Source organism: Pogona vitticeps, chromosome 3, assembly GCF_051106095.1.
Source record: "Pogona vitticeps strain Pit_001003342236 chromosome 3, PviZW2.1, whole genome shotgun sequence".
Taxonomy (NCBI): domain Eukaryota; kingdom Metazoa; phylum Chordata; class Lepidosauria; order Squamata; family Agamidae; genus Pogona; species Pogona vitticeps.
In genome coordinates this window covers 131,762,337-131,790,150 of record NC_135785.1, presented here as the reverse complement: position 1 = coordinate 131,790,150, position 27,814 = coordinate 131,762,337, and the positions used below count along the sequence as shown (strand labels likewise).

General features: G+C 45.1%; 1 protein-coding gene across 7 annotated transcripts in view; it reads right to left on the bottom strand.

Annotated features, from left to right (window-relative positions):
- Positions 1 to 27,814, bottom strand: part of TDRD3 (tudor domain containing 3) — a 267,090-nt gene that overhangs the window by 215,154 nt on the left and 24,122 nt on the right. For 6 of the 7 annotated variants that reach the window (XR_013543718.1, XR_013543717.1, XR_013543713.1 and 3 more), the window contains exons 2-3: positions 13,463 to 13,547; positions 9,046 to 9,111 (exon numbers count right to left, since the gene is read on the bottom strand). Coding sequence is in view for 2 of the 7 variants with exons in the window: in XM_020792506.3 (XP_020648165.2) it covers positions 9,046 to 9,111; positions 13,463 to 13,547 (151 nt within the window). In the remaining 5 variants the exon portion in view is untranslated. The remainder of the gene's footprint in view (positions 1 to 9,045; positions 9,112 to 13,462; positions 13,548 to 27,814) is intronic. The other variant, XM_078390744.1, reaches the window with a different exon arrangement.

Below are 27,814 nucleotides of genomic sequence, written 5' to 3'. Positions count from 1 at the left end.
TCTGCCAGACGGTAACAGTTCAAAAAAGTTATAAGCAGGATGGGAAGAGTCTCTCAGGATGCTGTGTGACTTCCTCAGACAGCGGGATGTGAAGATGTCATCCAGGGTTGGTAGCTGGAGCCCGATGATATTCTGGGCAATTTTAATGGTTCTCTGTAGAGCTTTTTTGTCCGCTACAGAGCTACTCCCAAACCATGCCAGAATGCCATAAGTTAGGACACTCTCAATGGTGCTACGGTAGTAGGACAGAAGTAAATGCTGTGATAAATTTAACTTCCCGAGCATTCTCAGGAAATACAGCCTCTTCTGTGCCTTCTTTATTAGCATGTTGGCATTTATAGTCCATGAGAGGTACCCAGAAATTTAAAACTACCAACTCTCTCCACTTCCTCACCGTTTATGTACAGTGGTAAATGTACATTTCTCTTCCTCCTAAAATCAATTATGAGTTCTTTAGTTTTTTTGATGTTAAGTGTGAGATGATTTTCTTTACACCATAGTATCAATCTTTGTACTTCCTTTCTATAAGCAGACTCATTGTTCTTATTTATGAGTCCCACCACTGTCGTATCATCCGCAAATTTAATAATTGCATTGGTGTTATATAGTGGGGTGCAATCATGTGTGTACAGGGAATAGAGGAAGGGACTCAGCACGCAGCCCTGGGGAGCTCCTGTACTTACTACCAGGGTAGAAGAATGGTGGGATCCCATCTTTACTGACTGTGGCCTATCTGTCAGAAAATCCTTTATCCACATGCAGATCTCCTGAGGTAATCCCAGGTTGATCATTTTTAAAAACAACCTATTTGGTAGAATGGTGTTAAAAGCAGAGCTATAATCCACAAACAACAGCCTCGCATAAGTTCCCTGTTGTTCTAAGTGGCTCAATACAGTATGGAGTACGATGGACACAGCATCATCAGTAGATCTATTTCTCCTGTATGCAAATTGCCATGGATCCAAAGAAGGTGGAAGACTAGCCTTAATGTAATCCAGCACCAATCTCTCAAAACATTTCATAATAACAGATGTTAAAGCTACTGGTCTATAATCATTGGGAGATACCACAGCTGACTGCTTCGGGACTGGCACTATAATAGATGTCTTCAGGCAAGTGGGGACAGAACACTGCAACAAGGATAGATTGAAAATATCCGTAAAAACTCCAGCTAATTCTGCAGCACAGCCCCTAACAAGAGTCTGATCCTGAGCGTAATATCGTATTTAGACAACCTGATGAACACTCTGAAAAGAAATTTAGAAATGGCTGCTGAGAATTTACAAGGGCAGAAAAATAAGCAAAAAGTCTGGTATGACAGAAAAGCCAGGGAAAGAAGTTTAAATCCTGGAGATGAGGTGCTTGTGCTAAGACCTCTCAAAGGGAACAAATTACAACTAAATTGGGCAGGACCATTTAGAATTATTGCCAAAATGAACGACCTTAATTATGTCATTAAGGAAGATGGGGAACCAGGCAGGAGGGTGGTTCATGATAATATGATCAAACCATATTATAGGGAAGAGAACAGAGTGTTGTTTGCCATGAAGGAAGCTGACAATGAGAAACATGACTTACCCTATTGGGAAGGAAGGGGGAAACAATATATAACCCTGAAGATGTCAGAATCAGCCCTGTACTTTCCCATGAGCAACAGTGTGAATTGAGGACCTTGGTTACAAAGTACAGACAGGTTTTCTCCAGCAAACCTGGGTTAGCCAAGGGAGTGGTGCACAAGATTGATACTGGAGATGCACCCCCACAATCAGTTACTCCATACAGAGTCACTGGGCCATATGTTGAGAAGGTGTGCAAGGAGCTAGATGATATGCTGAAAGAAAACATTGTTCCTTCATCCAGCCCTTGGTCTGCTCCTATAGTCTTGGTTGACAAGCCAAATGGCAGTATTCGATTTTGTGTTGATTATAGGAAGCTGAATCATGTCACCAAGCCGGATGCATATCCTATGTCCAGATTAGACAACCTAATAGAGACCATAGGGGGATGTCAATATATTTCCTGCCTAGACCTAACGAAAGGATTTTGGCAAGTGAGAATTGACCCCAAAGACCAGGAGAAAACAGCCTTTTGTAGCCCTTTTGGTCTATACGAATTCCGTGTTTTGAGTTTTGGTCTAAGAAACTCACCGGCAACTTTTCAAAGACTTATGGACCAAACTTTACAGGGACTTAGTGATTTCACAGTGGCTTATATTGACAGAGGTATTTTTAGCCACACCTGGAAAGATCACCTGTGTCACTTAGATGCAGTGCTGCAAAGATTAATAGCAGCTGGGCTAACAGTGAAAGCGAGCAAATGCCAGCTGGGTAGCCCCGAATTGAAGTATTTAGGTTATGTAGTAGGAGGAGGTAGGATTAAACCCCTGGAAGCTAAAGTGGAAGCTATAAGTAACTGCCTAGACCCACCACCAAGAAAAAAGTCAGATCTTTTCTTGGGCTGGTAGGCTATTATAGGAGATTTATTCCTAGCTTCAGCGAGATAGTAGCTCCTTTAACAGACTTAACACGCAAGAAGAGTGCTGACTGTATCCAGTGGTCCAGCAGCTGCGAGGAGGCGTTCGAGAAGCTGAAGGAGGCGTTGATAACCAACCCAGTCTTGAGAGCTCCTGATTTCCAGCGCGAGTTTACCATCTTTACCGATGCATCCAACTCCGGGTTAGGAGCCGTGCTGTGCCAGAGTGACGACGATGGAGATCTGCATCCAGTGGCGTACCTGAGTAAGAAGCTGCAGGGAGGTGAGAAACATCTGTCCACCATCGAGAAAGAGTGTCTTGCAATTGTGTATGCGGTGCAAAAACTTAAGCCATACATCTGGGGAAGACATTTTGTCCTGTGTACTGATCATTCCCCACTATTGTGGTTAAGGACTATCAAAGCCAACAACAGCAAGCTGATGAGATGGGCTTTGACCCTGTAGAACTTTGATTTTGAGGTTCGAGTGATTAAAGGGACTCAGAACTGTGCTGCAGATGCCCTCTCTAGAAGACCAGAAGACTGAAGAAGAAAAATAGACTCATAGAATGGCGAAAGTATTAAAAGTTTGTTGTACATGTACCCACTGATATATGTTATTTGTTATGTATGCATATGAAATTGGATGTAAGTATAATTTTTATGTTGTAGTCTAATATTAAGCATATGCATGAATGATCTTTGAAAATGTTAATGAATGTATGGGAATGACATGCAGGTAAGAGGTTTACTTAATGTTTATGACAATGTTTATTAAATGTAATAGTGTTATTAAGATAAATGTATTGTTGTATTGCTCCTTGTTGTTTATGAGAGGAAAGCACTTTAGCTTTCCCCCATGAAACAACTTGTTAAGGTGGGAGGTATTGTGGCATACAGCTCTGCTCTCACCTGTCCGTCACAGCTGGGCAGGGGAACCTCAGCCAATGAGAGGACAGAGGGTGATGCAGAAGGGGGAGGAGCTGGATTATATAAGGTGTCTGTGATGTGTGAAAGAGTGGTTTGGGAGAGTTTGAAAAGATGAGAGAAGTTGATTGAGAGAGTGAGATAGATTTGAGAGAGATAGTCAGTGAGGAAAAAGTCTGTGTGATCTAGTAATTGAGAAACATGATTAACAACTTGATTTATTACCTGTGATTCACCCTTTTTATTTTGTACAAATCAATAAACATTTTATTTGTTTGAAAGAAAAACTTGTCCTTTGTGAGTACTAAGGATAGGTTGGTGGCAGCAAGTGAAGAATAGTAGTGAGCGCTCTTGGAGGCCTGTATTGGTAGTGGTTTGAGAGTGGCCCGCTACAGCAGGTTCCAGGGGCAAAGCGTACTCCTAAATCAGCCGGTTCTCAGCCAGGCAGTCCCACTTGCTCCTGTTCCCAAGTCTGTTCAAATTAGCAATTAACTGAGAGAAAAACAAAGATAAAAATCATGAATTTTGGAGTCTGCCAAGACGAACAAAACTCAGGCAATTAACGGACTCAAGTAGCGTATTTCTGGCCTAAAAATAATTATGCAGGTTTGCTGCTCAAAAGACCAAACATAAGATTTTAAGAATTCCCAATATCAGGGTCTTTTCCAGGGAGATTTCTCTTCTCATGAGATGGCCAAAGTATTGGAGCCACAGCTTCAGGATCTGTCCTTTCAGTGAGCACTCACCATTCTTCAGAATAGATAGGTTTGTTCTCTTTGCAGACCGGGGGATTCTCAAGAGTCTTGTCCAGTACCACAATTCAAAAGCATCAATTCTTCGGCGGTCAGCCTTCTTTACGGTCCAGCTCTCGCTTCCATACATCTATGGAAGTGAGAGCTTCCATAGCTCTATGTGGACCTTTGGTGAGGTCTCTGCTTTTTAAGATGCTGTCTAGGTTTCTCATTGCTTTCCTCCCAAGAAGCAGGCATCTTTGAATTTTATGGCTGCTGTCACCATCTGCAGTGATCAGGGAGCCCAAGAAAGTAACATCTGTTACTGCTTCCATATCTTCCCCTTCCATTTGCCAGGAGGTGATGGGACCAGTGGCCATGATCTTAGTTTTTCTGATGTTGAGCATCAGACCATTTTTGACGCTCTCCTCTTTCAACCTCATTACAAGGTTCTTTAAGTCCTCCTCACTCTCTGCCATCAGAGTGGTATCATCTGCATATTGGAGGTTGTTGATATTTCTTCCGGCAATCTTAATTCCGGTTTGGGATTTCTCCAGTCCGGCCTTTCGCATGATGTATTCTGCATAAAACTTAAATAAGCTGGGGGACAACCAGCTCTATTTCTCTCATACTCCTTTCCCAATTTTAAACCAATCAATTGTTCCATAGCCAGTTCTAACTCTTGCATCCTGTCCCACATATGGATTTCTCAGGAGATAGATCAGGTGGCCAGGCACTCCCATTTCTTTAAGAAATTGCCATAGTTTGCTGTGGTCCACAGAGTCAAAGGCTTTTGCGTAGTCAATAAAGCAAAAGTAGATGTTTTTCAGGAACTCTCTGGATTCTCCATAATCCCAGGGCATGTTAGCAATTTGGTCTCCAGTTCCTCTGCCCCTTCGAAATCCAGCCTGTACTTTTTGCACTTCCGATGGATCTTGCACAGTTTGCTTGCTTTCTTCTTTGCTTTTTTTGCATTTCCGATGAGTCCTGCATGGTTTGCTTCCTTTCTGCTTTGCTTTTTATACATTTCCGATGGGCCTTGCATGGTTTGCCTGCTTTTTGCTTTGTGTTTTTTGTATTTCTGAAGGGCCTTGAACGGTTTGTTCCTTTTCTCCCCCCCCCCCTTCGTCCAGAAGAAATAAATCACGTTTCCGATAGGTCTTGCAGTGTTGTTGTTTTGGTGATTTTTTCCCCTTCGGTCAGAATGGATTAATTGGATTACAATGCATTCCTATGGGAAATGGTGCTTTGACTTACAACCATTTCGAGTTGCGACCATCATCCAGAAGGGATTATGTTCGTAAGTCGAGGCACCACTGTGCTGCTGAAGCCTACCTTGTAGCATTTTCAGCATATCCATGTTAGTGTGTGAAATGAGTGCAACTATATGGTAGTTGGAGCATTCTTTGGCTCTGCCCTTCGTTGGAATTAGGATGTAGACTGATCTTTTTGAAGCCTCTGGCCACTGCTGAGTTTTCCAAACTTGCTGGCATATTGAGTGTAGCACCTTAATAACATCATCTTTCAAGATTTTAAATAGTTCAACTGCAATGCCATCACCTCCACTGGCCTTGTTCGTAGCTATGCATTCTAAGGGCCACTTGACTTCAGTCTCCAGGATGCCTGAATCAAGGTCAGCAACCACACTATCTGGGTTGTCCGGGACATGCAGATCTTTCTGGTATAATTCCTCTGTGTATTCTTGTCACCTCTTCTTGATGTCTTCTGCTTCTGTGAGGTCCCTACCATTTCTGTCCTTTATCATGTCCATCTTTGCACAAAAGGTTCCTTTAATATCTCTAATTTTCTTGAACAGATCTCTGGTATTTCCTTTTCTATTATTTTCCTCTATTTATTTGCACTGTTTATTTAAGAAGACCCTCTTGTCTCTCCTTGCTATTCTTTGGAAGTCAGCATTCAGTTTTCTGTAACTTTCCCTATCTCCCTTGGATTTTGTTTTCCTTCTCTGCTATTTGTAAGACCTCAATAAACAGCCACTTCGCTTTCTTGCATTTCCTTTTCTTTGGGATGTTTTTATTGCTGCCTCCTGTACAATGTTACGAGACTCCATCCATAGTTCTTCAGGCACTCTGTCGACCAAATCAAGTTCCTTAAATCTCTTCTTCACTTCCACAATGTATTCATAAGGGATTTGTTTTAGATTAAACCTAACTACCCCAGTAGATTTTCCTACTTTTTTCAGTTGATGCTTGAGATTTGCTATCAGAAGCTGATGATCAGAGCCACAATCAGCTCCAGGTCTTGTTTTTGCTGACTGTATAGAGCTTCTCCATCACTATCTAGAAACATCAATTAAAAATGTTATGAGTTTTCTATTGGGTTCAAGGATCTATACTGTATACTGTAGGCATCCTTGAGTCTCGAGAGATTATGGTAATGTGCTCTGAATAGAGGACTTGGAACAGCGTCTAGTGTGGCTGAGAAGGCCAATATGAGAGTGACAATCCCTTCCACACTGAAGACAAATACAATCTGTCCCCTGTCCAGCTCCCTAATTTTGCTGCTTTCGGGACTGCCTCTTTGCCTTGGCTTGCTGGACAAGTGACTCTTCATAATGGAAGAGTCCATGATGCACCATGATGTCTCCCTCTGCAGCGATTTCCCTTCACTAATTTTCCATACAGGATATCTTTTGGAATCCGACCGTCAGCCGTTCTCACGACATGCCCGAGCCAATGTAGACATAACTGTTTCAGTAATGTATACATGCTAAAATTTACACCTTGTTCTAGGACTACTCTATTTGGAACTTTGTCCTGCCAGGTGATACCAAAAATCCGTCGGAGACAACACATATGGAACGTGTTCAGCTTCCTCTCCTGCCATGCACAAAGTGTCCACGACTCACTGCAGCACAGGAGTGTATTCAGGACACAGGATCTATAGACCTGGATCTTGGTATGCCGTCAGCTTCTTATTAAGCCATACTCTCTTTGTGAGTCTAGAGAACATGGTAGCTGCTTTGCCAATTTATTTATTTATTAGATTTTTACCTCGCCCCTCTAGACAATGTCTACTCGACATCTATAGAGAGGGTGTCAGAGATCATTGAGCCAAGGCACGTGAAATCATGAACAACCTCCAATTCTTGTGTAGAGATGGTAATAGAGGGACGTTTTTTTCTTCAGACTGTCCAAAATCTTGGCAGGCCTTAATAAAATGATTCATACATTTTTGGAGGTCTTCAGCAGAATGGGCAACAACAGCTGCATCATCGATGAAGAGCAAGTCCCCCATGCATTTCAGCTGGACTTTGGTCTTCACTCTTAATCTAGAGAGATCAAAGAGCTTTCCGTCTGATCTAGTCCCGAGAGAGACATCTCCTGTTGCAGTTCTAAATGCGTGCTTCAGCATAACAGCAAAAAATAAATAAATCCCAGAGTCGGTGTGAGAATACAGCCCTGTTTCACTCTGCTTCAGATGTCAAAGGGATCTGATGCCAAGCCATCAAAAACTACAGTGCCCTTCATTTCCTCATGAAAGGATCTGATGATGTTAAGGCGTCAAAGTGAATATCCAATCTTGGGAAGTCTTTTAAAAAGGCCATCACTGCTAACCAAATCAAAGGCCTTTGTAAGACCCATGAAGGCCACAAAACATGCCTGTTGTTATTCCCTACGTTTCTCCTGCAACTCTCTGAAGGAAAATGCCATTTCAGTGGTGGATCTATTAGCTCGAAATCCACACTGTGATTCTGGATAGACTCTGTCTGCAAGCACCTGGAGTCTCTTCAGCACAACATGGGCAAGGACCTTCCCTACAACGCTGAGAAGAGAGATGCCATGGTAGTTACTGCAGTCACCCGTCTCCTTTGTTCTTATACAATGTGACCATGTTTGCATCCTTCATGTCCTGTGGTACTCCACCTTCCATCCAGCAAAGACAAAAGATTTCATACAGCTCAGAGTTGATGGTTTCTTTACAGCACTTTAAGAGAGATTTATTTATTTATTTATTTATTTATTCATTCATTCATTCATTCATTTATTTATTTATTCATTCATTCATTCATTCATTCATTCATTCATTCATTCATTCCATTTATATCCCACCTATCTGGTCAATTACGACCACTCTAGGCGGCTTTCCCAGGTACCTTGCCAGAGGCAAGGGAATTCAAGGCCACTTTTATTTCTCCTAAAGTTGGTTCACTGTCCAGCTCTTCCAAGAGAGGCAGGCACTCAATGTTGTTTAGTGCCTCTTCCGTTACTACATTCTCTTTAGAATATAGCTCAGAGTAGTGCTGCACCCAGCGTTCCATCTGCTGTGCTCGGTCCTGGATGATCACGCCTGTAGTAGACTTCAAGGGAGCAGATTTCTTCTGTATTGGACCTAAAGCCTGCTTGATACCTTCATACATTCCCTTGATGTTACCTGTGTCTGCTGCTATCTGTATCTGAGAGCAGAGCTGAAGCCAATAATCATTGGAACATCTCCTGGCAGTCTGTTGGACTTTGGTACAAGCAAGTTGAAGAACCTGCAAGTTGTACTCACAAGGATCTTTATTCTCTCCATAATTATCTGTATAACTGTATTCCCTTCCAGGTCACCTGAAGATACTTTACAATGTGGTTATTAGTACTAGCCTTTTTAAATCCACTAATATTTCAGCAGTCAGCATGAAATGCTGCCATAAAGTAAGAGATAACAGAAAGTAGCAGAAATCCAATCCAAATACCTGTCAGTAGCTTCCCCAGAGAGGATACACCACAGAGTGGCTCTGGGGAGGGAGGGAGGGAAGGAAGGAAGGAAGGAAGGATGGATGGATGGATGGAAGGAAGAAAGGAAGGAAGGAAGAAAGAAAGGAAGAAAGGAAGAAAGGAAGAAAGGAAGAAAGAGAAAGAAAAAGCAGTTGAAATGGGCACATACAGCTATAGAGCAACAAATATTATTACCTTTTGCACCTTTCCACCATTGATGTCATTTGGGAGGAACTTTCTGCCAATGGCTCTTAAGTCTGTCTAAATTTTAAATAAAAAGTGAGACTTAAATACTGTTTTCCAAAACAGAAGCAGGGAGGGCAAAAAGAAAAATATTTATATCAATCAAGCAGTAAACAAAGTAAACATATCAATGATTCTCACATGCTCTTCTTAAAGAGACTTCTATTTCACAAGACACACTGCATTATGCAAAAAATAAGCTATCCATATTCATGATAGACAGGTAATGTTTATAGAATTTATTTCAGACAATATTTTTATAGGAAAGCAGAAGAGCTACAGAATTACCATATTTTTCCATCTATAAGACACTACTTTTTCCTAAAATCATTACCCTAAAAATTGAGGAGCGTCATTTACACAGAAGTAAGCTAAGATAGCTGAGGAGAGAACAAAACGGCGCATACCTTGCCTCTATAAACAGGCTTCCTTCAGCCATAAGGCTTAGTTTCCTACAGTCAGGAGACTTAGCTTTCTTTAATTATGAGCCTTATGGTACTGACGTCAGCTGATCCTGAACAAACCAACTGGAATATACCTCCTTGGAAGTGGAGCCTGCAGGCTCAAGATTCAACAGAGACAAAATGTCCGATGTTCTGAACACAGAGGCTAAATCCTCAAAGCTAAGTTTTCTTAATTTGGGGGTTAGAAAATTAGGGGGGCATCTTATGAATGGGGGCATGTTATAAATGGAAAATACGGTAAACAATTTCTGCTTAAATTTAGGCATTTTTAAGGATTATGTAAGAGGTGTAATATATGTCAACAAACTCTGACATCAAGTTTTATTTTAAAAAAATGATATCTTGATAGTCTTGTGGGATTTTAACACAAACATAAACCTAATTTTAAAAATTGTATTTTGATTAGTATTTTTTCTGTTTAAAAAGCCAATCTTCTTCTTTCTCTCTCTCATTCATATGTGTACACATGCTTATTTATACTGTTACTGTAAACATAAAAGTTAGTTATTAATAATTACTGGTTGTACAAAGAAAGTAGTATAAATGCCTAAAATCTGAGAGTATGTTCAAATGGGGATTCGTCCTGCAGTTTAGTCTGTGTTGGCGACAGCCTGGTTTGCTCTTTTTTCTGGCAACCATATGCAAATATAACCAACACCTTATTGAGTCCCTGTCAGGGGCTACAGTGTTTTGGTGTAGGTAGGATCATTCTGCTCTAGTTCACTTTTCACATGTGGATCAAACCAAAGTTGTCAGATATTGCTCAAGCCACTTCAGGATCTAATCATTCACTAGAACAGAGGTCATCAACGCCCGGTCTGCGACCCGATCCTAGTTCCTGGCATGAGCCAGACCGGGCCATGAGGACAGACTTTTCCCCTCTCCCCTCCCCGCACGAACTCCCCTTCCCACAGCTCCTTTGCGCACACCCACACCGGCGTGAGCGCTCCCTCACCCCTTCACGCATGCGCCCACGCGTGCAGAGCAGCTGTGGGGAAGGGGGAAAGTCTGTCTTCACGGCCCGGCAGCGGTGGGGATGGGGGTTGTGAAGAGCGGGGGGGGGGAGAGAGAGGCAAGCAAGCATTTATTTCTACAGCAGGAAGGGAACAGAGGTAGGACTACCCCCAGTTAGGAGGCAAAAGGAATAAGCATGCTGGCTTGGGGTATTCTCAGCCTCAGGTTGGAAACCAAACCCCATTTGCAAAGTTCTTGCTATGCCTCTGGCACGTATGCTCCCCCACCATTTGGTGTGTGCGCAGGAGTGCCTGCCCACACCTGTGCCCACACCACACCACTCCTGCGTGCGGGCGCATGCTTGAAGGGGTGAGGGAGCACCTGCCAGTGCCAGCAGCCTAAGAGTCTGAACATGGCAGGGTTGCTCCCTCCGGCCACTCACCTCCCAGGCTCCAACAAGGCCAGGGTTGGCACTCCTCGCTGCCCTCCCCGGCAGGAAAATCAAATGGTGGAAGGCAGGGAGGAGTGTCGAAGACTGACGCGGCAGCCTCGGCGAGCAGCCACTGGTGCCGGTTCCAGAGCTGGAGGCACCAACAGCGGCAGCGGCCTGCTGAGGGTGGCGAGGAGCGCCGACCCTGGCCATGTTGGAGCCTGGGAGGCGAGCGGCCGGAGGGAGCACGCCTGCCATGCTCAGACTCCCAGGCTGCTGGCACTGGCAGGCACTTCCTCACCCCTTCAAGCATGCACCCGCACGCAGGAGTGGGATGGCGTGGGCGCAGGAGTGGGGTGGCGTGGGCACAGGAGTGGGGTGGCGTGGGCGCATGTGTGGGCAGGCACTCCTGTGCACACACACAAAGCAGTGTGGGAGTGCATACGCGCACCAGAGGCATGGCAAGAACTTTGCAAATGGAGTATGGTTCCCAACCTGAGGCTGAGAATACCCCAAGACAGCATATGTATTCTACCTCTGTTCCCTTTCTGCTGTAGACATAAATACTTGCTTGCCTCTCTCTCTCTCTCTCTCTCTCTCTCTCTCTCACACACACACACACACACACACACACACACACACACACATACTCTCTCTCTCTCCCGGCTCTGCACCACTCTTGTCACCGCTGCCAGGCCGCGAAGACAGACCTTCCCTCTGTGCTCCCTCACCCTTTCAAACGTGCGCCAACACGCAGGGCTGGGGTGGGCGCACGGGTGGGTAGGCACTCCTGTGCATGTGCGAAGCAGTGGGGGAGCATGTGCGCACCTCTGGCACGTGCGATCCCCCACCACTTTGTGCATGCATGAGAGCACAAGCGTGAGGGGCTGCCCCACCTCCCTCAGAGGCTCAGCAGAGAGAAGAGGAAACAAAGTTTTCCTCCCCAGAAGAGTTCACTGAATCCAGCATTGAACTGGTTGCTTGACAAGCCAATCCAGCAGTGCAGCACTTCTAAACATTTTTAAATCAACATTTCCTCCTGCTGCCTGATGGAGGAGTAGACAGGAGACAAGGAGAGTTTTAAGACGCTGTATTTTACATGGGAACAAGAGTGGTTGGGAGCAAGAAATTAGTAACAGAAATAGGCTAAAATTGCCTGCAGGGTAATCACCACCAAACAAACACATATTGAGCAGTATACAGTGGTGCCTCGCATAGCGATCGCTCCGTTTTACGACGAAATCAGTTTGCGATGCATTTTTTGCGATCGCAAAAGCGATTGCTTTGCGATGTTCCCTATGGGGGAATTTCGCTTTGCGATGATCGGTTCCCTGCTTCAGGAACTGAGCATCGCAAAGTGATGATTTTTTAAACAGCTGATCGGATGTTTCAAAATGGCCGCCAGGTAAACAAAATGGCTGCCCGCTGTGTTTTTGCATGGATTCCTCACTTTAGAGGCAGCGAAAATGGCAGCGCTATGGAGGATCTTCGTTGAACTGTGAGTTTTAAGCCCATAGGAATGCATTAGTCAGGTTTTAATGTGTTTCTATGGGGTTTTTTATTTCACATTGCGACGTTTTCATTCTGCAGCGATTTTTGCGGAACGAATTAACGTCACAATGCGAGGCACCACTGTACAGGTAGAAAAAGAACCAACAGTACAGGTAGAAAAGAACCCAGATGGACAGCAGAGGGGACTTGTGACTATCCTTCTTGGTCCAATGGGACAGGAGGGCAACTCTTGTGATTATAACACATGCATTATGCCCACCACCAGCACTCAGCAGGTTGGAGGCTGTACAAAGCCCATTAGTGCCGTGGGGAACCACCTGGTCAATATCATCACCCATTTGCCCAGAGAGTCCACAGAAACCCTCTCCTCCACCAGAATGCATCCTCAATATGTAGGGGTCTGCAGAGATGGGATATAAGAGGGGCACAACATGGCTGCACCAGTTCAAATGGCCATTTGCCTGCCCCACCCCATCTTTCTCTGACTGTGAAGAAACACCATGACCCTCTGGCCTATTCCTACCTCATCTTAAACGATTAGAGTGTGTGAAAAGGATCTTTTTGTTGTTATTTTTCCCCTTCTTCTTTTCTTCCCCTTTAAAAGGAGGAATAGGCTAAACAGGTTCACTAAACAGGTATGGCTTTATGCTCAAAAACCACCCAATCCTTGTATGTGCAGGCAAGGATTGCCTCAAATAGCATACCACATTGCTATGTGACCTTAAGCAACTTTATTTAGCCTGTGGATCCATTCTAATTTGGCTGTCTAGTGAAACCCTGATCCACAATCCTTCCCAATATTTTTGGTTCCATGTCTCTCCTCTCCATCCCTAAAATGAATATAAAACATTTTTTAAATTATGTTACATACTATACTCTCAACTTTTTCTAGCAACTTTTTATGAAAAGATGCACATGAAATATATAAATCTTACATTTTTTTTTCTCATGTCAAGAAATGGTCGTAATAACTTTTTAAACAGTTTAAAAATGCACAAATGCTACTTACATTGAGTGCAATCAGGATAGTATCATGTATGTTGACTTTGTCAGAAGAACTTGTGCAAGCTTCAATGCTTTCATCGGACAGGTACCTATTACAATAAAATATGTAAATCCAGTTATATGACAAAATATATAGAAACTTCAAAAGAGACTAAAATCTTTATTTTATCCATTACAAACAAGAAGGAAAGGCCAGATGCATTTATACTATATGGCAAGTTGTGAATCAGCTACTACAGTACCACTGAAAATCTTGGAATTTTAAATTATTAATATAGCACACACTAAATGTAAATGTGAGTACTAGATAATGGCTGAAATCCTGTACGTTTCACTAGAGTAATTTCACTAAATCAATGAGGATTTCAAATAAACTCCATTAGTTCCATTGATTCAAATGGGCCTACTTTAATTGAGAATTCCCTTAGTGTAGTAAATCACTACAGTAGGCCCATTTGAATCAACGGAACTAGTCTACTGCAACTTACTATGGCATAGGTCTGGGAACAGGGGTAAACCCCAAATGGGGTAAAAGTGAAAATCCTGGGGGTAATGAGCAGAGTGCTACTCCCTCCATCCCTCCAACCCCCACCCTCTGCAGCCAAAACTCAAATTGTAAGCCACCTCTCCCTGTTACTTCCTGGTTGCAGCAGGCACTTCCATTAGTCCAGAGATCAGAGATAAGCTCCTTGATTGGTTGCAGCTGTGGATTAGCCCCAGGCAAGCAATCAATCAATCCGGGGCTACTGAATGACTGCTTCCACCAGAAATGACTGCAAAGAAGCAGCAGGAGGGAAAGGATCAAGGAGCAAGCAAGGGAAGGAGGGAAGAAAGGTGCGAGAGACAGAGAACTTCATCAAACTTATTTAAATGTATGTAGAAAATGGAGGGAGGGAGGAAACGTAGGGAGGGTGGGTGGATGGATGGATGGGTGTATGTGTGTGAGGGAAAGAAAGAGTGAGTGAAAGAGACTGACTCAAAACTATGAGAAAGAACAGGCAAGAAAAAGAGAAACCTTGAATTAAGTTGAGGGGTGACTTTTTAAGGTGCTGTCTAGGTTTATCATTGCTTTCCTCCCAAGAAGCAGGCATCTTTGAATTTCGTGGCTGCTGTTACCCTCTGCAGTGATCATGGAGCCCAAGAAAGTAAAATCTGTCACTGCCTCCATATCTGCCCCTTCTATTTCCCAGGAGGTGATGGGACCAGTGGCCATGCTCTTAGTTTTTTTGATGTTGAGCTTCAGACCGTTTTTTGCACTCTCCTCTTTCAACCTCATTACAAGGTTCTTTAATTCCTCCTCACTTTCTGCCATGCTTTTGCGTAGTCAATGAAGCAGAAATAGATGTTTTTATGGAACTCTCAGGCTTTCTCCATAATTCAGCACATGTTAGCAATTTGGTCTCTAGTTCCTCTGCCCCTTCGAAATCCAGCTTGTACTTCTGGGAGTTCTCGGTCCACATACTGCTGAAACCCACCTTGGAGGATTTTGAACATAACCTTGCTAGAGTGGGAAATGAGTACAATTGTACAGTAGTTGGAGCATTCTTTGGCACTGCCCTTCTTTGGGATTGGGATGTAGACTGATCTTTTCCAATCCTCTGGCCACTGCTGAATTTTCCCATGATGATGATAAAAAAAGCGCAATGGTCCTTTGATTTTTGGCTGTGCCACCATGGTGGGTGACAAGGCCTTTAGCCTGGTTTGTTCCTTTTTGCACAACACACACAGAATGATTAAAGTGGCATGGAAAGCCCCCTCCCCAATTCTGCGTTGGCTGTCTCTAGCAAGCATGTCATTGCTAGCACCACTCTGGTAGCCACTGATGATTATTCAATCCTCTGCGAGCTAGCAAAAATTTAATGCAACTTGCTAGGTGTGATGAGATGGAATTTGTAGTTGAAATCTTGTAAGGAACATGGATTTTGTAATTAAGAAATGTGCAAGAGAGGTTCCATCTTGTTTCTCTGTATAAAGGATCTATGCTATGCTGACAGGTTGTTTGCTAGTGAGAGCAGGGAGAATGCTATTCTGAGAGCATGAGAAAGGACTCGGTGTGATAAGATAGATGGGTATTGTTGTGACTCTTTGCAGAGAACCCAAATAACATCTGTTACCCATGGGAGAGAAAGTCATATGGTACACCAGGACTGTTTGCCTAGCAACAGATTGTGATTGGATGACATCGTGGGAAGGAGCGATAAGACCTTACCAGTTACTCTTGAAAAATGAACTTTTTGCCTATGGACATTGTCATTCGTGACTCACCCTAATGTCTTTCGGAACCCACTCTTCAGTCATTCGTGACTCACTCTAATGTCTTTCATGACTGACCCTGAAGTCATTCGTGACTTACTCGTGGCCTACACACATGGATTATACATGGACTATACTGGATTACCCTTTGGCCTATGGACTATTTCCTATGGACTATTTCCTATGGAATATCCTTTACGGACTACTTCTTATGGAATACTCCTTATGGACTATTATCTTGGATTTTTCACAGGACAATGGGACATATTCTTATACTGGATTTTTCTTTTTGTACAGTATTTTTCTTCTACAGGATTATTGAGGACTATGGACTTTTTCTAACATAATTGGACTATTTTGCTTTTCCTAATGGATTACCTTACGGGAACTGTTTTTATTCTTTTTATTAGCTTTTTTATTTCTTGTAAGCTTTTTGGACATTTGCATATTTTTCATGTTTTCTTTGCCTCACTACAGATTTGTAAATAACCAGCACAATGCTTATTTACTTGCTTTGGCCTAGATTGGTTTTGATACTTAGGAACATGCTTATTCTTTAATAAAATAATGATTATAAAAATCAATTGGTTTCCTGAACAGTAAAGTTGTCTTAGGGTCATCTGAGAGTGCTGCCTTGGCCTAGCATACTTAAGGAGTCCTGCCTGTGGTGCAAGATAAGTCTAAGGACTACAAAGCCCACATGGTTTTCTAACAGTAATATCTGAGAGTACAAAGGTGTTCTTATTAGGGTAGACTTGTAAGATGGGGAGTTGTTCACGTCTAGCTGGGTTCTAGGACTCACTCAGCACGTGTTAGCGTGTACAATCTCCAAATTACTCTCTATCCGAGCATTCACGCATGCTTTCGAGCGCCGTGATTGTCACACTAGGCACGTTGGACACCTTACTACTCCCTATACTACACCATAGCTGGAGTGCAATGTCTTCCAGGAAAAATAGTGCACAACTTTATCAAATTTGGTGCATCCTGCTACTTTGGTACACAGCCTGTGTAGATTCAATAATATTTTTAATTCAAATAATGTATGATTTCCTTTCTTTTGAATCAAGGGGGCAATGTTGGCGTATATAAATTTTTTGGGGGGTAAAAGGTTAAAAAGTTCCCTGACTCCATACTATGGTAAGAAACAGGATTTCAGACAACACAGAGAAGAACCAAGAGAAAGGATTCTCGTCTTCACAATCTGATTATGCACTTACCAGAAACTACTCTCTCACCTCAATTCAAAATATCATGCTGGATTGGACTGTCACCAATTTGGTACAGAAAATTTTTATTTTCTGATATAATTTAGCAAAAATAAATCTAAACTAAATCCTACTTTCTAAATATATTGATTTTGTGTTTGACTAGACTAACTCAAGATCTTCTCCCTCAATTAACATCCCAAATATAATATCAATTATCTACATAAATATATAACCCTTCAATATTAAAAAGACTTTTAGCAAAAAATAAGTGTACAACTGGAATTGCTGTAAATCACAAGCTTGGTAGGGGACACTTGATGTACAGATTGTTTCAGAAGCGTCTGGATATTCTCTGCAGGCTGACACTGCTGCTCTTCCTGCTGGTCCATTTCCTGATTATTAAGGGAGAGAGAGTGGAATGTATTCTGTAGCTCCAAACTCTCTGTAAGGTTCCTGGGCCTTCTACTTCTGTGTGTGACATTCCTCCACATGTCTGCCTCCTATATTTGTGAACTGCCTTCCTCCTCAATGATGTTTCCATGTATTCTGTATTGAAGACGGTCTTCACTGCCCCATCCAAGAAATCCTCATGCTCCCCAGTAATCCAAAGATTAGAAACATGGGCCTCCAGCTGCTGGACTTTATCTTTCAAGTGGGCCACCAACTTGCACTTGGTGCATGTGTAGCCAGACACATCCTTTGGCAAGATACAAACATGCCACAGCTGCTGCAGGTGATTGGAGCGACTCCATCACTCTCCATATTGAACAATTAGGACAGTCAATTAAAATAAAAATAGAATAAGAAAGAAAATCTGATCCTCTCCCTAAACCCCACGCCCCCACTAAACACTGTGTAAGAACCCTTGTTTGCCTTGCCTGTTTGACAAGCACTGAGAGCAAACGATCAGAAACAAATTTACTCAAAGAAACCTAAAAGAAACCACACCCAGTTGAGAATGGCCTCCTAGACACAGCTCTCCTTCTGCTCCCTCTAAAGGGGGGGGCAGGCTGGAGCACTGGGCTGAAAACAAGAGAATGAAATTCAACAGAGATGAATGCAAAGTACTGCAGCTTGGAAAAAGAAATCAATTGCAGTTACAAGATGGGGGATACCTCACTCAGGAAATCTATTACCAAGAATGATCCTGGAATTGTTGTAGATCATAAGCTAAATATGAGCCAACAGTGTGACATGGCTACAAAAAAAGGTTAATGCTATTTTAGGCTGCATTAACAGAAATATAGTTTCCAAATTCCAAGTATAGTTTCCAAATCCCACAAGGTGCTAGCCCCCCTCTATTCAGCACTGGTTAGACCTCACCTTAAGTACTGTGTCCAGTTCTGGACACCATACTTCAGGAAGGGTGCCAACAAACTGGAACAAGCTCAGAGGAAGGCAACAAGGATGATCAGGGGGCAGGAAATCAAGCCCTATGAGGAAAGACTGAAAGAACTGGGCATGTTTAACACTGAGAAAACAGGACAGAGATGATATATGAAAGCATTTTTCAAATTATTGAAAGGCTGTCATACAGAGGAGGGGCAGGATCTGTTCCTGGTCATCCCTGAGTGAACGACACGCAACAATGGGCTCCAGTGACAGGAAGCCAGATATTGGTCAAATATCAAAGTCCTATTAGAGCAGTACAGTGAAACTAATTACTGTATTTGCCAGCGTACAAGACGACTGGGCGTATAAGACAACCCCCCAACATTTCCACTCAAAATATAGAGTGGATGCGGTGCTGGCGGCGAGGCCTGATGAGGGCAAAGAGGAGGGGAAGCGGACGGGTGGGCAAAGGCAGTGGAGGAGGAGGAGAAGCTCTCCGGTGGCAGGCGGGCGAGCGGGCAGCTGGCTCAGCCAGCGACGAGGCCTGAGGAGGGGAAGCAGCCAGGCAGGCGACAGCAGAGGAGGAGGAGGAGGGGAAGCTCTCCGGCGGAGAGCAGGCAGCTGGCGAGGAGGCCTGAGGAGGGGAAGTGGCCGGGCAGGCGATGGCAGCAGAGGAGGAGGAGGGGAAGCTCTCTGGCGACAGGCATGCAATCAGGCAGCTGGCTCAGCCAGCAAAAGGCCTGAGGAGGGCGAGGAGGAAGGGAAGAAGCTGGCCGGGCAATGGCAGCGGAGGAGGAGGAGGGGAAGCTCTCTGGCAGCAGGCGGGCAGCTGGCTCAGCCGGCGATGAGGCCCGAGGACAGGAAGCAGCCAGGCAGGCAACAGCAGCGGAGGAGGGGGAGCTCTCCACCAGCGGCCGGGCAAGCGGGCACCTGGCTCAGCTAGCAAGGAGGCCCGAGGAGGGAAAGTGGCCGGGTGGGCGACGGCAGCAGAGGAGGAGGAGGAGGGGAAGCTCTCTGGCGACAGGCAGGCAATCAGGCAGCTGGCTCAACCAGCAAAAGGCCTGAGGAGGGCGAGGAGCAAGGGAAGCGGCCGGCCGGGCAACGGCAACGGAGATGGGGAAGCTCTCTGGCAGCGGGCTCTAGCCGCTCAGGCATGTCTGGCTCTGCTTCCCTTCTTCCGTCCAGACCAACCGCCTGCCTGCCTGCCTTCCTCCCCGGCCAGCGTGGCCCTGTGTCACTCATTCAATGGTGGCGGCAGTGGCAGCAGCTCCTTTCTGGCCCAACTCAAGTGCACCCGGTGTATAAGATGACCCCCCCCACTTGGAGGCATTTTTGGGCCAAAAAAGTCATCTTATACACCGGCAAATACGGTACCTTGAGGGGTGGTGAGTCTTCAAACATTGGAGGCATTCAAGAGAAATTTAGACAACCACTTGGCAGATCTGCTTTGATTTGTATTCCTGCCCTGGACTCAATGGCATTAAAGGCCTCTTTCAACCTCATGATTATGATTCTAAGTACAGTGGTGCCTCGCTTAACGGGCGCCCCGTTTAACAATGAATCCGCATAGCAATTAAGATTTTGCAATCGCATTGTGATGTTCCCTATGGGGAAGCGATCATCGCAAACGCCCCATTTTTGCACAGTTGATCGGCGGGGCTTTGGGATGATCGGGGGGAAGCGCCCGCCCCAATCATCCCAAAGCCCCGCCAATCAGCTGGGCGAAAATGCGGGCTTTGGGATGATGGGGGGAAGCGCTTCCGCCCCATCATCCCGAAGCCCCACCTATCAGCTGGGCAAAAATGCGGGCTTTGGGATGGGGGGAAGCGCTTCCCCCCCGATCATCCCGAAGCCCCGCCGATCAGCTGGGCGAAAACAGGGTATTTGTGATGATCGCGTGGAAGCGATCATTGCAACGCCCCTATTTTTGCACAGCTGATCAGCGGTTCCAAAATGGCCGCCCGCTGTTTTGCCTCGCTTTAGAGGCACCGAAAATGGCCGCCCCTATGGAGGATCTTCGCTTAAGGTCAGTTTTTAAGCCCATAGGAATGCATTAAACACGTTTTTATGCGTTTCTATGGGCTTTTAAAAATCGCTTAGCGACGAAATAGCTTAACAACGTTTTTCCTGGAACGGATTAACGTCGCTAAGCGAGGCACCACTGTAGAATGTCTGTAGAGTGAGAGCTTGTACATTACATGAATCATGAAAGTGAAGACTAGGCAGGTTTTGTCATTCCTCAAAATTAAGCTTATTTTTTCATGTGAGAAGTAAAGATAATGTTGTATTTTACAAGTTAGGGGGTGTTTTCAAGAACACTATTTTGTTGCTTAGTCGTTAAGTCACGTCTGAGTCTTCATTACCCCATGCCCTCCTGTCTTCCACTGCCTCCCAGAATTTGGTCAAATTCATGTTGGTAGCTTCGATGACACTGTCCAACCATCTCGTCCTCTATCGTCCCCTTCTCCACTTGCCGTCACACTTTCCCAACATCAGGGTCTTTTCCAGGGAGTCTTCTCTTCTCATGAGATGACGAAAGTACTGAAGCCTCAGCTTCAGGATCTGTCCTTCTAGTGAGCACTCAGGGTTGATTTCCGTCAAAATGGATAGGTTTGTTCTCTTTGCAGTCCAGGGGACTCTCAAGAGTCTCCTCCAGCATCACAATTCAAAAGCATCAATTCCACGGCTGTCAGCTTTCTTTATAGTCCAGCTCTCATTTCCATACATCACTACTGGAAAAACCATAACTTTCACTATGCGGACCTTTGTCAGCAAGGTGATGTCTCTGTTTTTTAAGAAGCTGTCTAGGTTTGTCATCGCTTTCCTCCCAAGAAGCAGGTGTCTTTGAATTTTGTGGCTGCTGTCACCATCCGCAGTGATCGTGGAGCCCAAGAAAGTAATATGTGTCACTGCCTCCAAATCTTCCCCCTCTATTTGCCAGGAGGTAATGGGATCAGTGGCCATGATCTTAGTTTTTTTGATGCTGAGCTTCAGACCATTTTGGGCACTCTTCTCTTTCATCCTCATTAAGAGGTTTGTTACCGCAAATCTGCATAGAATCCAGCAGAGTTCGTATTTTCAGGTCAAAAGGGCGAAATAAATCACTCAGACTCATTCAGCTTCTTCCAGCACGTGTATTTACAGCATATGTACAAGTGTAGAAAGCAGCAGCATGACAGCATGGCATCACCAAATGGTGGAGGGTACAATTCTCTATACAGTGCATATATATACAGTTGAGCCTCTGCTCTTATCCAATCACAGCAGGGTCATGCAATATTGTACTCAGGTTTCATCACCCAAGGCACCACCTCTCCAGAGTCACTGTGACTCAGCAAATCGCACACCTGTACAACATGGGAGCTCATCACCACTTTTGCTTTTTTCTGTTCAGGCCTGTAAAAGCTAGGGCTAAGGAAACAGCTAAGGAACTAGAAATCAAAGCCAGAGCTGAGGAGAAGGAACTACAGCCTCTCAAAAGAACAATAATAGCAGTAACAAGGGAAAATTCTCAAAGATAGATCTGAAGAAATTTCCCCAATATAGAAAAGGTGACTGCCCAGAATCGTTCCTCATTTCCTTTGAATGTGCTTGCTGGGACTTTAAAATGATGGGTGTTGAAAGGATGGTAGTGCTGAGCTCCCTAATAAGTGGAGATTTACTTCATATTTGTTCTCAAATTCCTCTAGATCAGGCTACAGATTTTGAAGCCCATAGAAAATTGGTGTATTCAAGATTTGGTATTAATGCGAAACACCTGAGGCGAAAATTTTGCTCTCTTACCAAAAGGCATGAGGAATCTTATTCAGAGCTAGGAGCTAAACTGCTGCAATGTTTGGAGAAGTGGATGGAACGTGAGAATGTCACTTCTCTTGAGCAGATGAAAAATGTGTTTGGGTTGGAACAATTTTACTCTATTTTGCCTGGGGAATTATGTTATTTAGTCAAGGATAAAAATCCCAAAAATCTACTAGAAGGACGTGAAACAGCGGATTACCTTGGGGAGATTCGAAACCACAGGTAAAATTTAACAGGCCTATCTAGGATCACAATAAGAAACCCTTCAACCAACCTTACATCAACAGTAAAATGTCAGGGAAAGAAGGCCAGGGTGGGGCCTCACCTAGATTACCTGGCCTAGTCCTCAGAACCAAATGAATCTTGAGGAAAAGTTTAATAGATCTCCTCAGAATGAGAAAAGGAATTGCAAACTCTACAAATGCGGTGAGCCTGGTCATTTATATTTCAATTGTACAAAAAAATAAACCTAAAAATGTGGAGAATAATGGCCAGACCAAGGATGTATACTGCTTGGGAATTGTGGATGCCTCTGAGGGAAACTGTGGCCAAGGTTCTGTCTCCATGGCAACCACAGCAATTGAGCAAGAAGACATTCCTGTAGCCCCTCTAGTCCATTGTTTTAAAATCAAAAATGACAATATTCTCAAAAACGCTGGTGAAGAGATATTAGTGAGTAAAAAGAAGTACATTGCTCTAAGGGACTCAGAGTCAAATTTCTATAGCCCATTCAGATCTGATAACTCAAGACAACATAATTCCAGGCAGAACTATGACTCTAAAAGGAATTGGGAAGGAAACTGTAATGTTGAAAGTGGCAGAGGTTCAATTAACTTATGGGAATTGGTCTGGAAAGGGGCAGGTGGCCATTTCAAATGAAATACCGACTGCTTTTCTAATAGGTTGGGACTTAATAGAGCATGTCAAGAGTGCTTTTGTACTTACACGCTCAAATGGGGCCAAAATTCACCCACTGCAGTAGGAATGGATACTGTACCAGAGAGAAGCCTGGAGTGAGAGGTTCCCTTGGATACCCAGCTTAATAGTGGTGCTGAAGCTGATCTCATGGTTCTGAAGAATCCCAATATAATTTTGCCCAGGAGCAGGAGGAGAACATTAGCTTGGGGGTTTGCTTTGAAGCAACCAGGACACCCGCTGTATTGTCTCCTGAATGCCCTGAGAGATTTTGCATGGATAAAGACCTTTTGTATAGGGAAACTTTAGCCACCCCATACAGAGGAAAAGGTGAACCCCAAAAGCAACTATTGGTCCCAAGTAAATACAGGGAGAAAATCATAATCAAGCTCACAGTACTGTGTTTGAGGCACACATGGGGATCACACATACAAAAAGAAGGGCTGCCCAGAACTTCTTTTGGCAAAGTATGGATAAACAGATTACATATTATTGCAGAACTTGTGATGTCTGTCAGAGACGAGGGACAGGGCAGGACAGATCTAAAGCCAAATTATGTCCTTTGCCAGTCATCTCTACCCCATTCCAAAGGTTGGGGATCAATCTGGTAGGTCCTCTGCCTAAGGCCACCAGACGGGGAAATAAGTACATTTTGACCATTGTGGACTTTGCCACAAGATATCCTGAGGCAATTCCATTACGTAACATGGAAACTGACACGGTGGCAGATGCCTTAATCAATTACATGAGCCGATTGGGATTTGCTAGTGAAATAGTCAGTGATTTGGGAACTAGCTTCACCTCCAGACTTATAAAGAGGTTATGGAAGACAAGTGGAATAACACAAATCAACTCTACACCATATCATCCCGAAACTAATGGACTGATTGATAAATTTAATGGCACATTAGTGCGCATGATTAAGGCCTATGTGGCAGGGAACCCAAATTATTGGGACTGCAAAATACAACCACTATTGTACACTTATAGGAGCATTCCGCAAGAAAGCATTGGATTCAGTCCTTTTGAGTTGTTACTAGGACAGGGGATGTGCTGACCTTTAGATTTGCTCCGCATGAACTGGGAAGACCATAGTGAAAGTGACTCAGAGTCAGTAATCAAATATATGAACAGGTTGCAAAACACCCTGCAAAGGTCTCTGGAGATAGCCAGAGAGAACCTATGGGCTGCCCAGACCAAGCAGAAGACCTGGTATGACCGGAAAGCCTGGGAAAGAACTTTTGGGCCTGAAGATGAAGTTCTTTTACTTAGGCCAGCCAAAGGTCACAAGCTACAATTAACTTAGCAGTCTTAGCACTACAAAGTAGTGACAACACTGAACAACGTGAATTATGTTATTCAGGAGGAGGAGGAGAGGGAACTGTCTACCCTTTCCCCAACAGAGAAGGTGAAGCTCCGAGCCAGAAAGAAAGCAGGCTTCACTATAAAATGGCTAGCAGAGGATGTCCAGTGGACATCAGAGGGCCCGATGACCTCCAGTCGATGGAAGAAGGAGCCAGAGAACATCAGATGGACCCCTGAGTGCCAGCAGTCAGGTGACCAGCTGAAGGAGGTGATAATGACCAGACCAATCCACAGCGCGCCTGACTACAACAGGAAGGTGAAAGACTTGGACTTTGCAAACTTGGACTTTGCAGCAGATACTCTGATCATGCCTCAAAAGCCCACAACATTGTCACCATTGCGCTTTCCAGGCCAGGCAAAGGATGCAAGAATTTACAAAAGAAACGGGAATTGAGTATGATTTACAGGTTGTTTATGTAAAAGTTTCCTGATTGTGATACAGTGGTGCCTCGTATAATAAGCGCCCCGTTTAACGATGAATCCGCATACCGATGCGGATTTTGCGATCGCTTTTGCAATCGCATTACGATGTTGCCTATGGGGAAAAATCGCAAAGCGATTTTTCCCCATAGGCACCATTTTCCCCCAGCTGAGCGGCGGGAACCACCAAACGACCACTCCTGCCGCTCAGCTGGGGGGAAATGCAGGCAGTAGCCTCGGAAGGACCCTTCCGAAGGGTCCTTCTGAGGCCACCGCCGGGATTCCCCTTCGGATGCCTGAAAGGCATCCAGATCCCTCCCACCCTGCCCCCGCGACCAGGATCCGCATCCCAGCCGGCTACCCCCACCATGGTCGGACTCTCAGGAGTCTGACCATGGATGGGGTAGCCGGCCGCGCCGCGGATCCAAGTGGCGGTGGCAGGGTGGGAGGGGTCCGGATGCCTTTCAGGCATCCTGGGCTTGGATCTGCCCCCCGGCCGGCTTCCCCATCCATGGACGGACTCTCAGGAGTCCATCCATGGATGGGGTAGCCGGCCACGACGCGGATCACGGCCACCCTCCTCCGAACCCTTCACCCCATTCTTCACCACCGCCAGGCTTTGGAAGCAGCTTCCAAAACCCAGTGGCGGCGGCGGAGATGAGGGTGAGGGGTGAGTCGAGGAGGGCAAAGCTTGGGTGTTCCCAAGCCTTGCCCTCCTCCGAACCCCACAGCCCCTTCCCCGACGCCACTGCTGGGCTTTGGAAGCCACTTCCAAAGCCCAGCAGTGCCAGCGGAGATGAGGGAGAGGGGTGGGTCGTGCAGAGCCGGGAGGAGGGGGAAGGCTCTGTGATGATTTGTGTTTTTATGTGTATTAGAATGGGATATGTAGTCCTAAGATTGTCCCAATAGCATCCATCTTGATTTAAAGTCTGCTCTGTAGTAGGAAAGTTTTTCATGCTGTTTCAGAGAAGCTTCGCTCTCTGGTTATCTCGTTGCTAAGATGAGTAGAGAGCAGAGACTTTCGTAGTCAAAATAAACCTGCCACAAAGTATAACAACTGAAGCTCCATGAGAAAGTTAGGCGGGACAAGACCCAGGAGGGGGTGTTCCTTATGAAGAATTCTGGGAAGAAGAAGGAAGTTGGTAAGGAGTTGAAAAAAGATGGAGTTGGGCTGAGAAAGGACAGACATGTGCCTTTTCCCAAAATGGATTATAACTGGAATCTAACGTTTCCTGGTGGATCATGGTCTATGGAATCACAGGAACGTAAGAATGACTACGCTTATGCATTATTCTAGTTTAGAATGCTTTTAATTATTTTATTTTTCCAGCTGGAGTGGTGGGGGTGATCTGTCTGCCTTGTTATGAAAATGTTTCTTAACTGAATTACTTTGCAATAATCTGAATTCTCTTCTGAAACATATTTCTTAATAAAGCAATAATGATTTAGAATTGCATGTATTGGTTTCTTGAACAGACTAGTCTTTCTGATTTGGCCATGTGTATTTGCTACCTGATATAGAGCCCAGATTAGCCTGAGTCTAAACTCATGGATTTGTCTGTGTGCTTTTCTTAATAAAGGAGGTGGATTTGAGGAAGAAGCGTTAGTCAGGGCCTAGCTGAGAGTCTTGGGCTCATCTTGGCTCCTAAAGGACTGACTAAGCTTTGGAATCTCTCCATTCTCTGGCATCCCCGGTATCTCCTTGGAGATAGGGGGGTTGCTGACAGGCTCCGCCACCGGCGCTCAGACGTGCTGGCCGGCATTTTCGCGGCCAGCGCTTCCGAGAGGCCTCGGGGGAAGGCTTCTCCACCGCCGCTTGGACGTGCTGGCCGGGCGCGGGGCAGCTCCAAGCGGCGGGGGCGGGGGCAGGGGGGCCTGGATGGCTTCCAGTGCTTCGCCGGAAACCATCTGGACCCCCCTACCCTCCCCCTGCCGCCGGGAGCCACGCCGCACCCGCTTATCCCAGCCATGCTCGGACTCCCGGGAGTCACAACATGGCTGGGATAGGCGGACACGGCGCGCCTCCCGGCGGCAGGGGCCAGGTAGGTGGGTCCGGATGGGTTCCAGTGCTTCACCTGGAAGCCATCCGGACACCCCCTACCCTGCCCCTGCCGCCGCTGAAAGCCTTCCGAGCTCTCAAAGGGCTTTCTCCAATGTCGGGGGGAAAGCCCTTTGAGAGCTTGGAAGGCAAATGTCGGGCGGTCGGCGGCGGCTTCGGGGTCCTTCCAAAGCCACCGCCAACCGACTGCAGACATTTTCTCCCAGCTGAGCGGCAGACCTTTGAAGCTCCCGCCGCTCAGCTGGGGGAAAATGCCAAAGGCCCCATTTTGGGTCAGCTGGTCGGCGGTTCCAAAATGGTCGCCCCGCTGTGTTGCCTCGCTTTAGAGGCACCGAAAATGGCCGCCCCTATGGAGGAACATTGCTGAACGGTGAGTTTATCACCCACTTCGTTTAATGCGTTCCTATGGATTTTTCCGTTCCGTTTAGCGATGTTTCAACATAGCGACGATTAATCCGGAACGGATTAACGTCGCTATGCGGGGCACCACTGTATTTCTGTATGGTTGAAAATGTTAAATATAGTAGGTGTAAATGATAAGGTAAAGTATATTATTGAATTGTAGTGAAATGTTTAGTATAAAAAGGTATAGTGATTGTTATATCAAATGTGGTATTGCTTATAGAATTGTGCCAGATGGTAGTGAAGTTTCGTGCAACTGTGCCTGTTTGTTAAAGAGGGAAAATGTGTTTCCCCTCCCAAACATATGTTAAATAAAGGTAAAGGTAAAGGTTCCCCTTGACAATTTTTGTCCAGTCGTGTTCGACTTTAGGGGGCGGCGCTCATCCCGCTCTTCAAGCCATAGAGCCAGCGTTTGTCCGAAGACAATCTTTCCGTGGTCACATGGCCAGTGTGATTTAGACACGGAACGCTGTTTACCTTCCCACCGAGGTGGTCCCTATTTATCTACTCGCATTTGCATGCTTTCGAACCGCTAGGTTGGCGGGAGCTGGGACAAGCGACGGGTGCTCATTCCGTTGCGTGGATTCGATCTTACGACTGC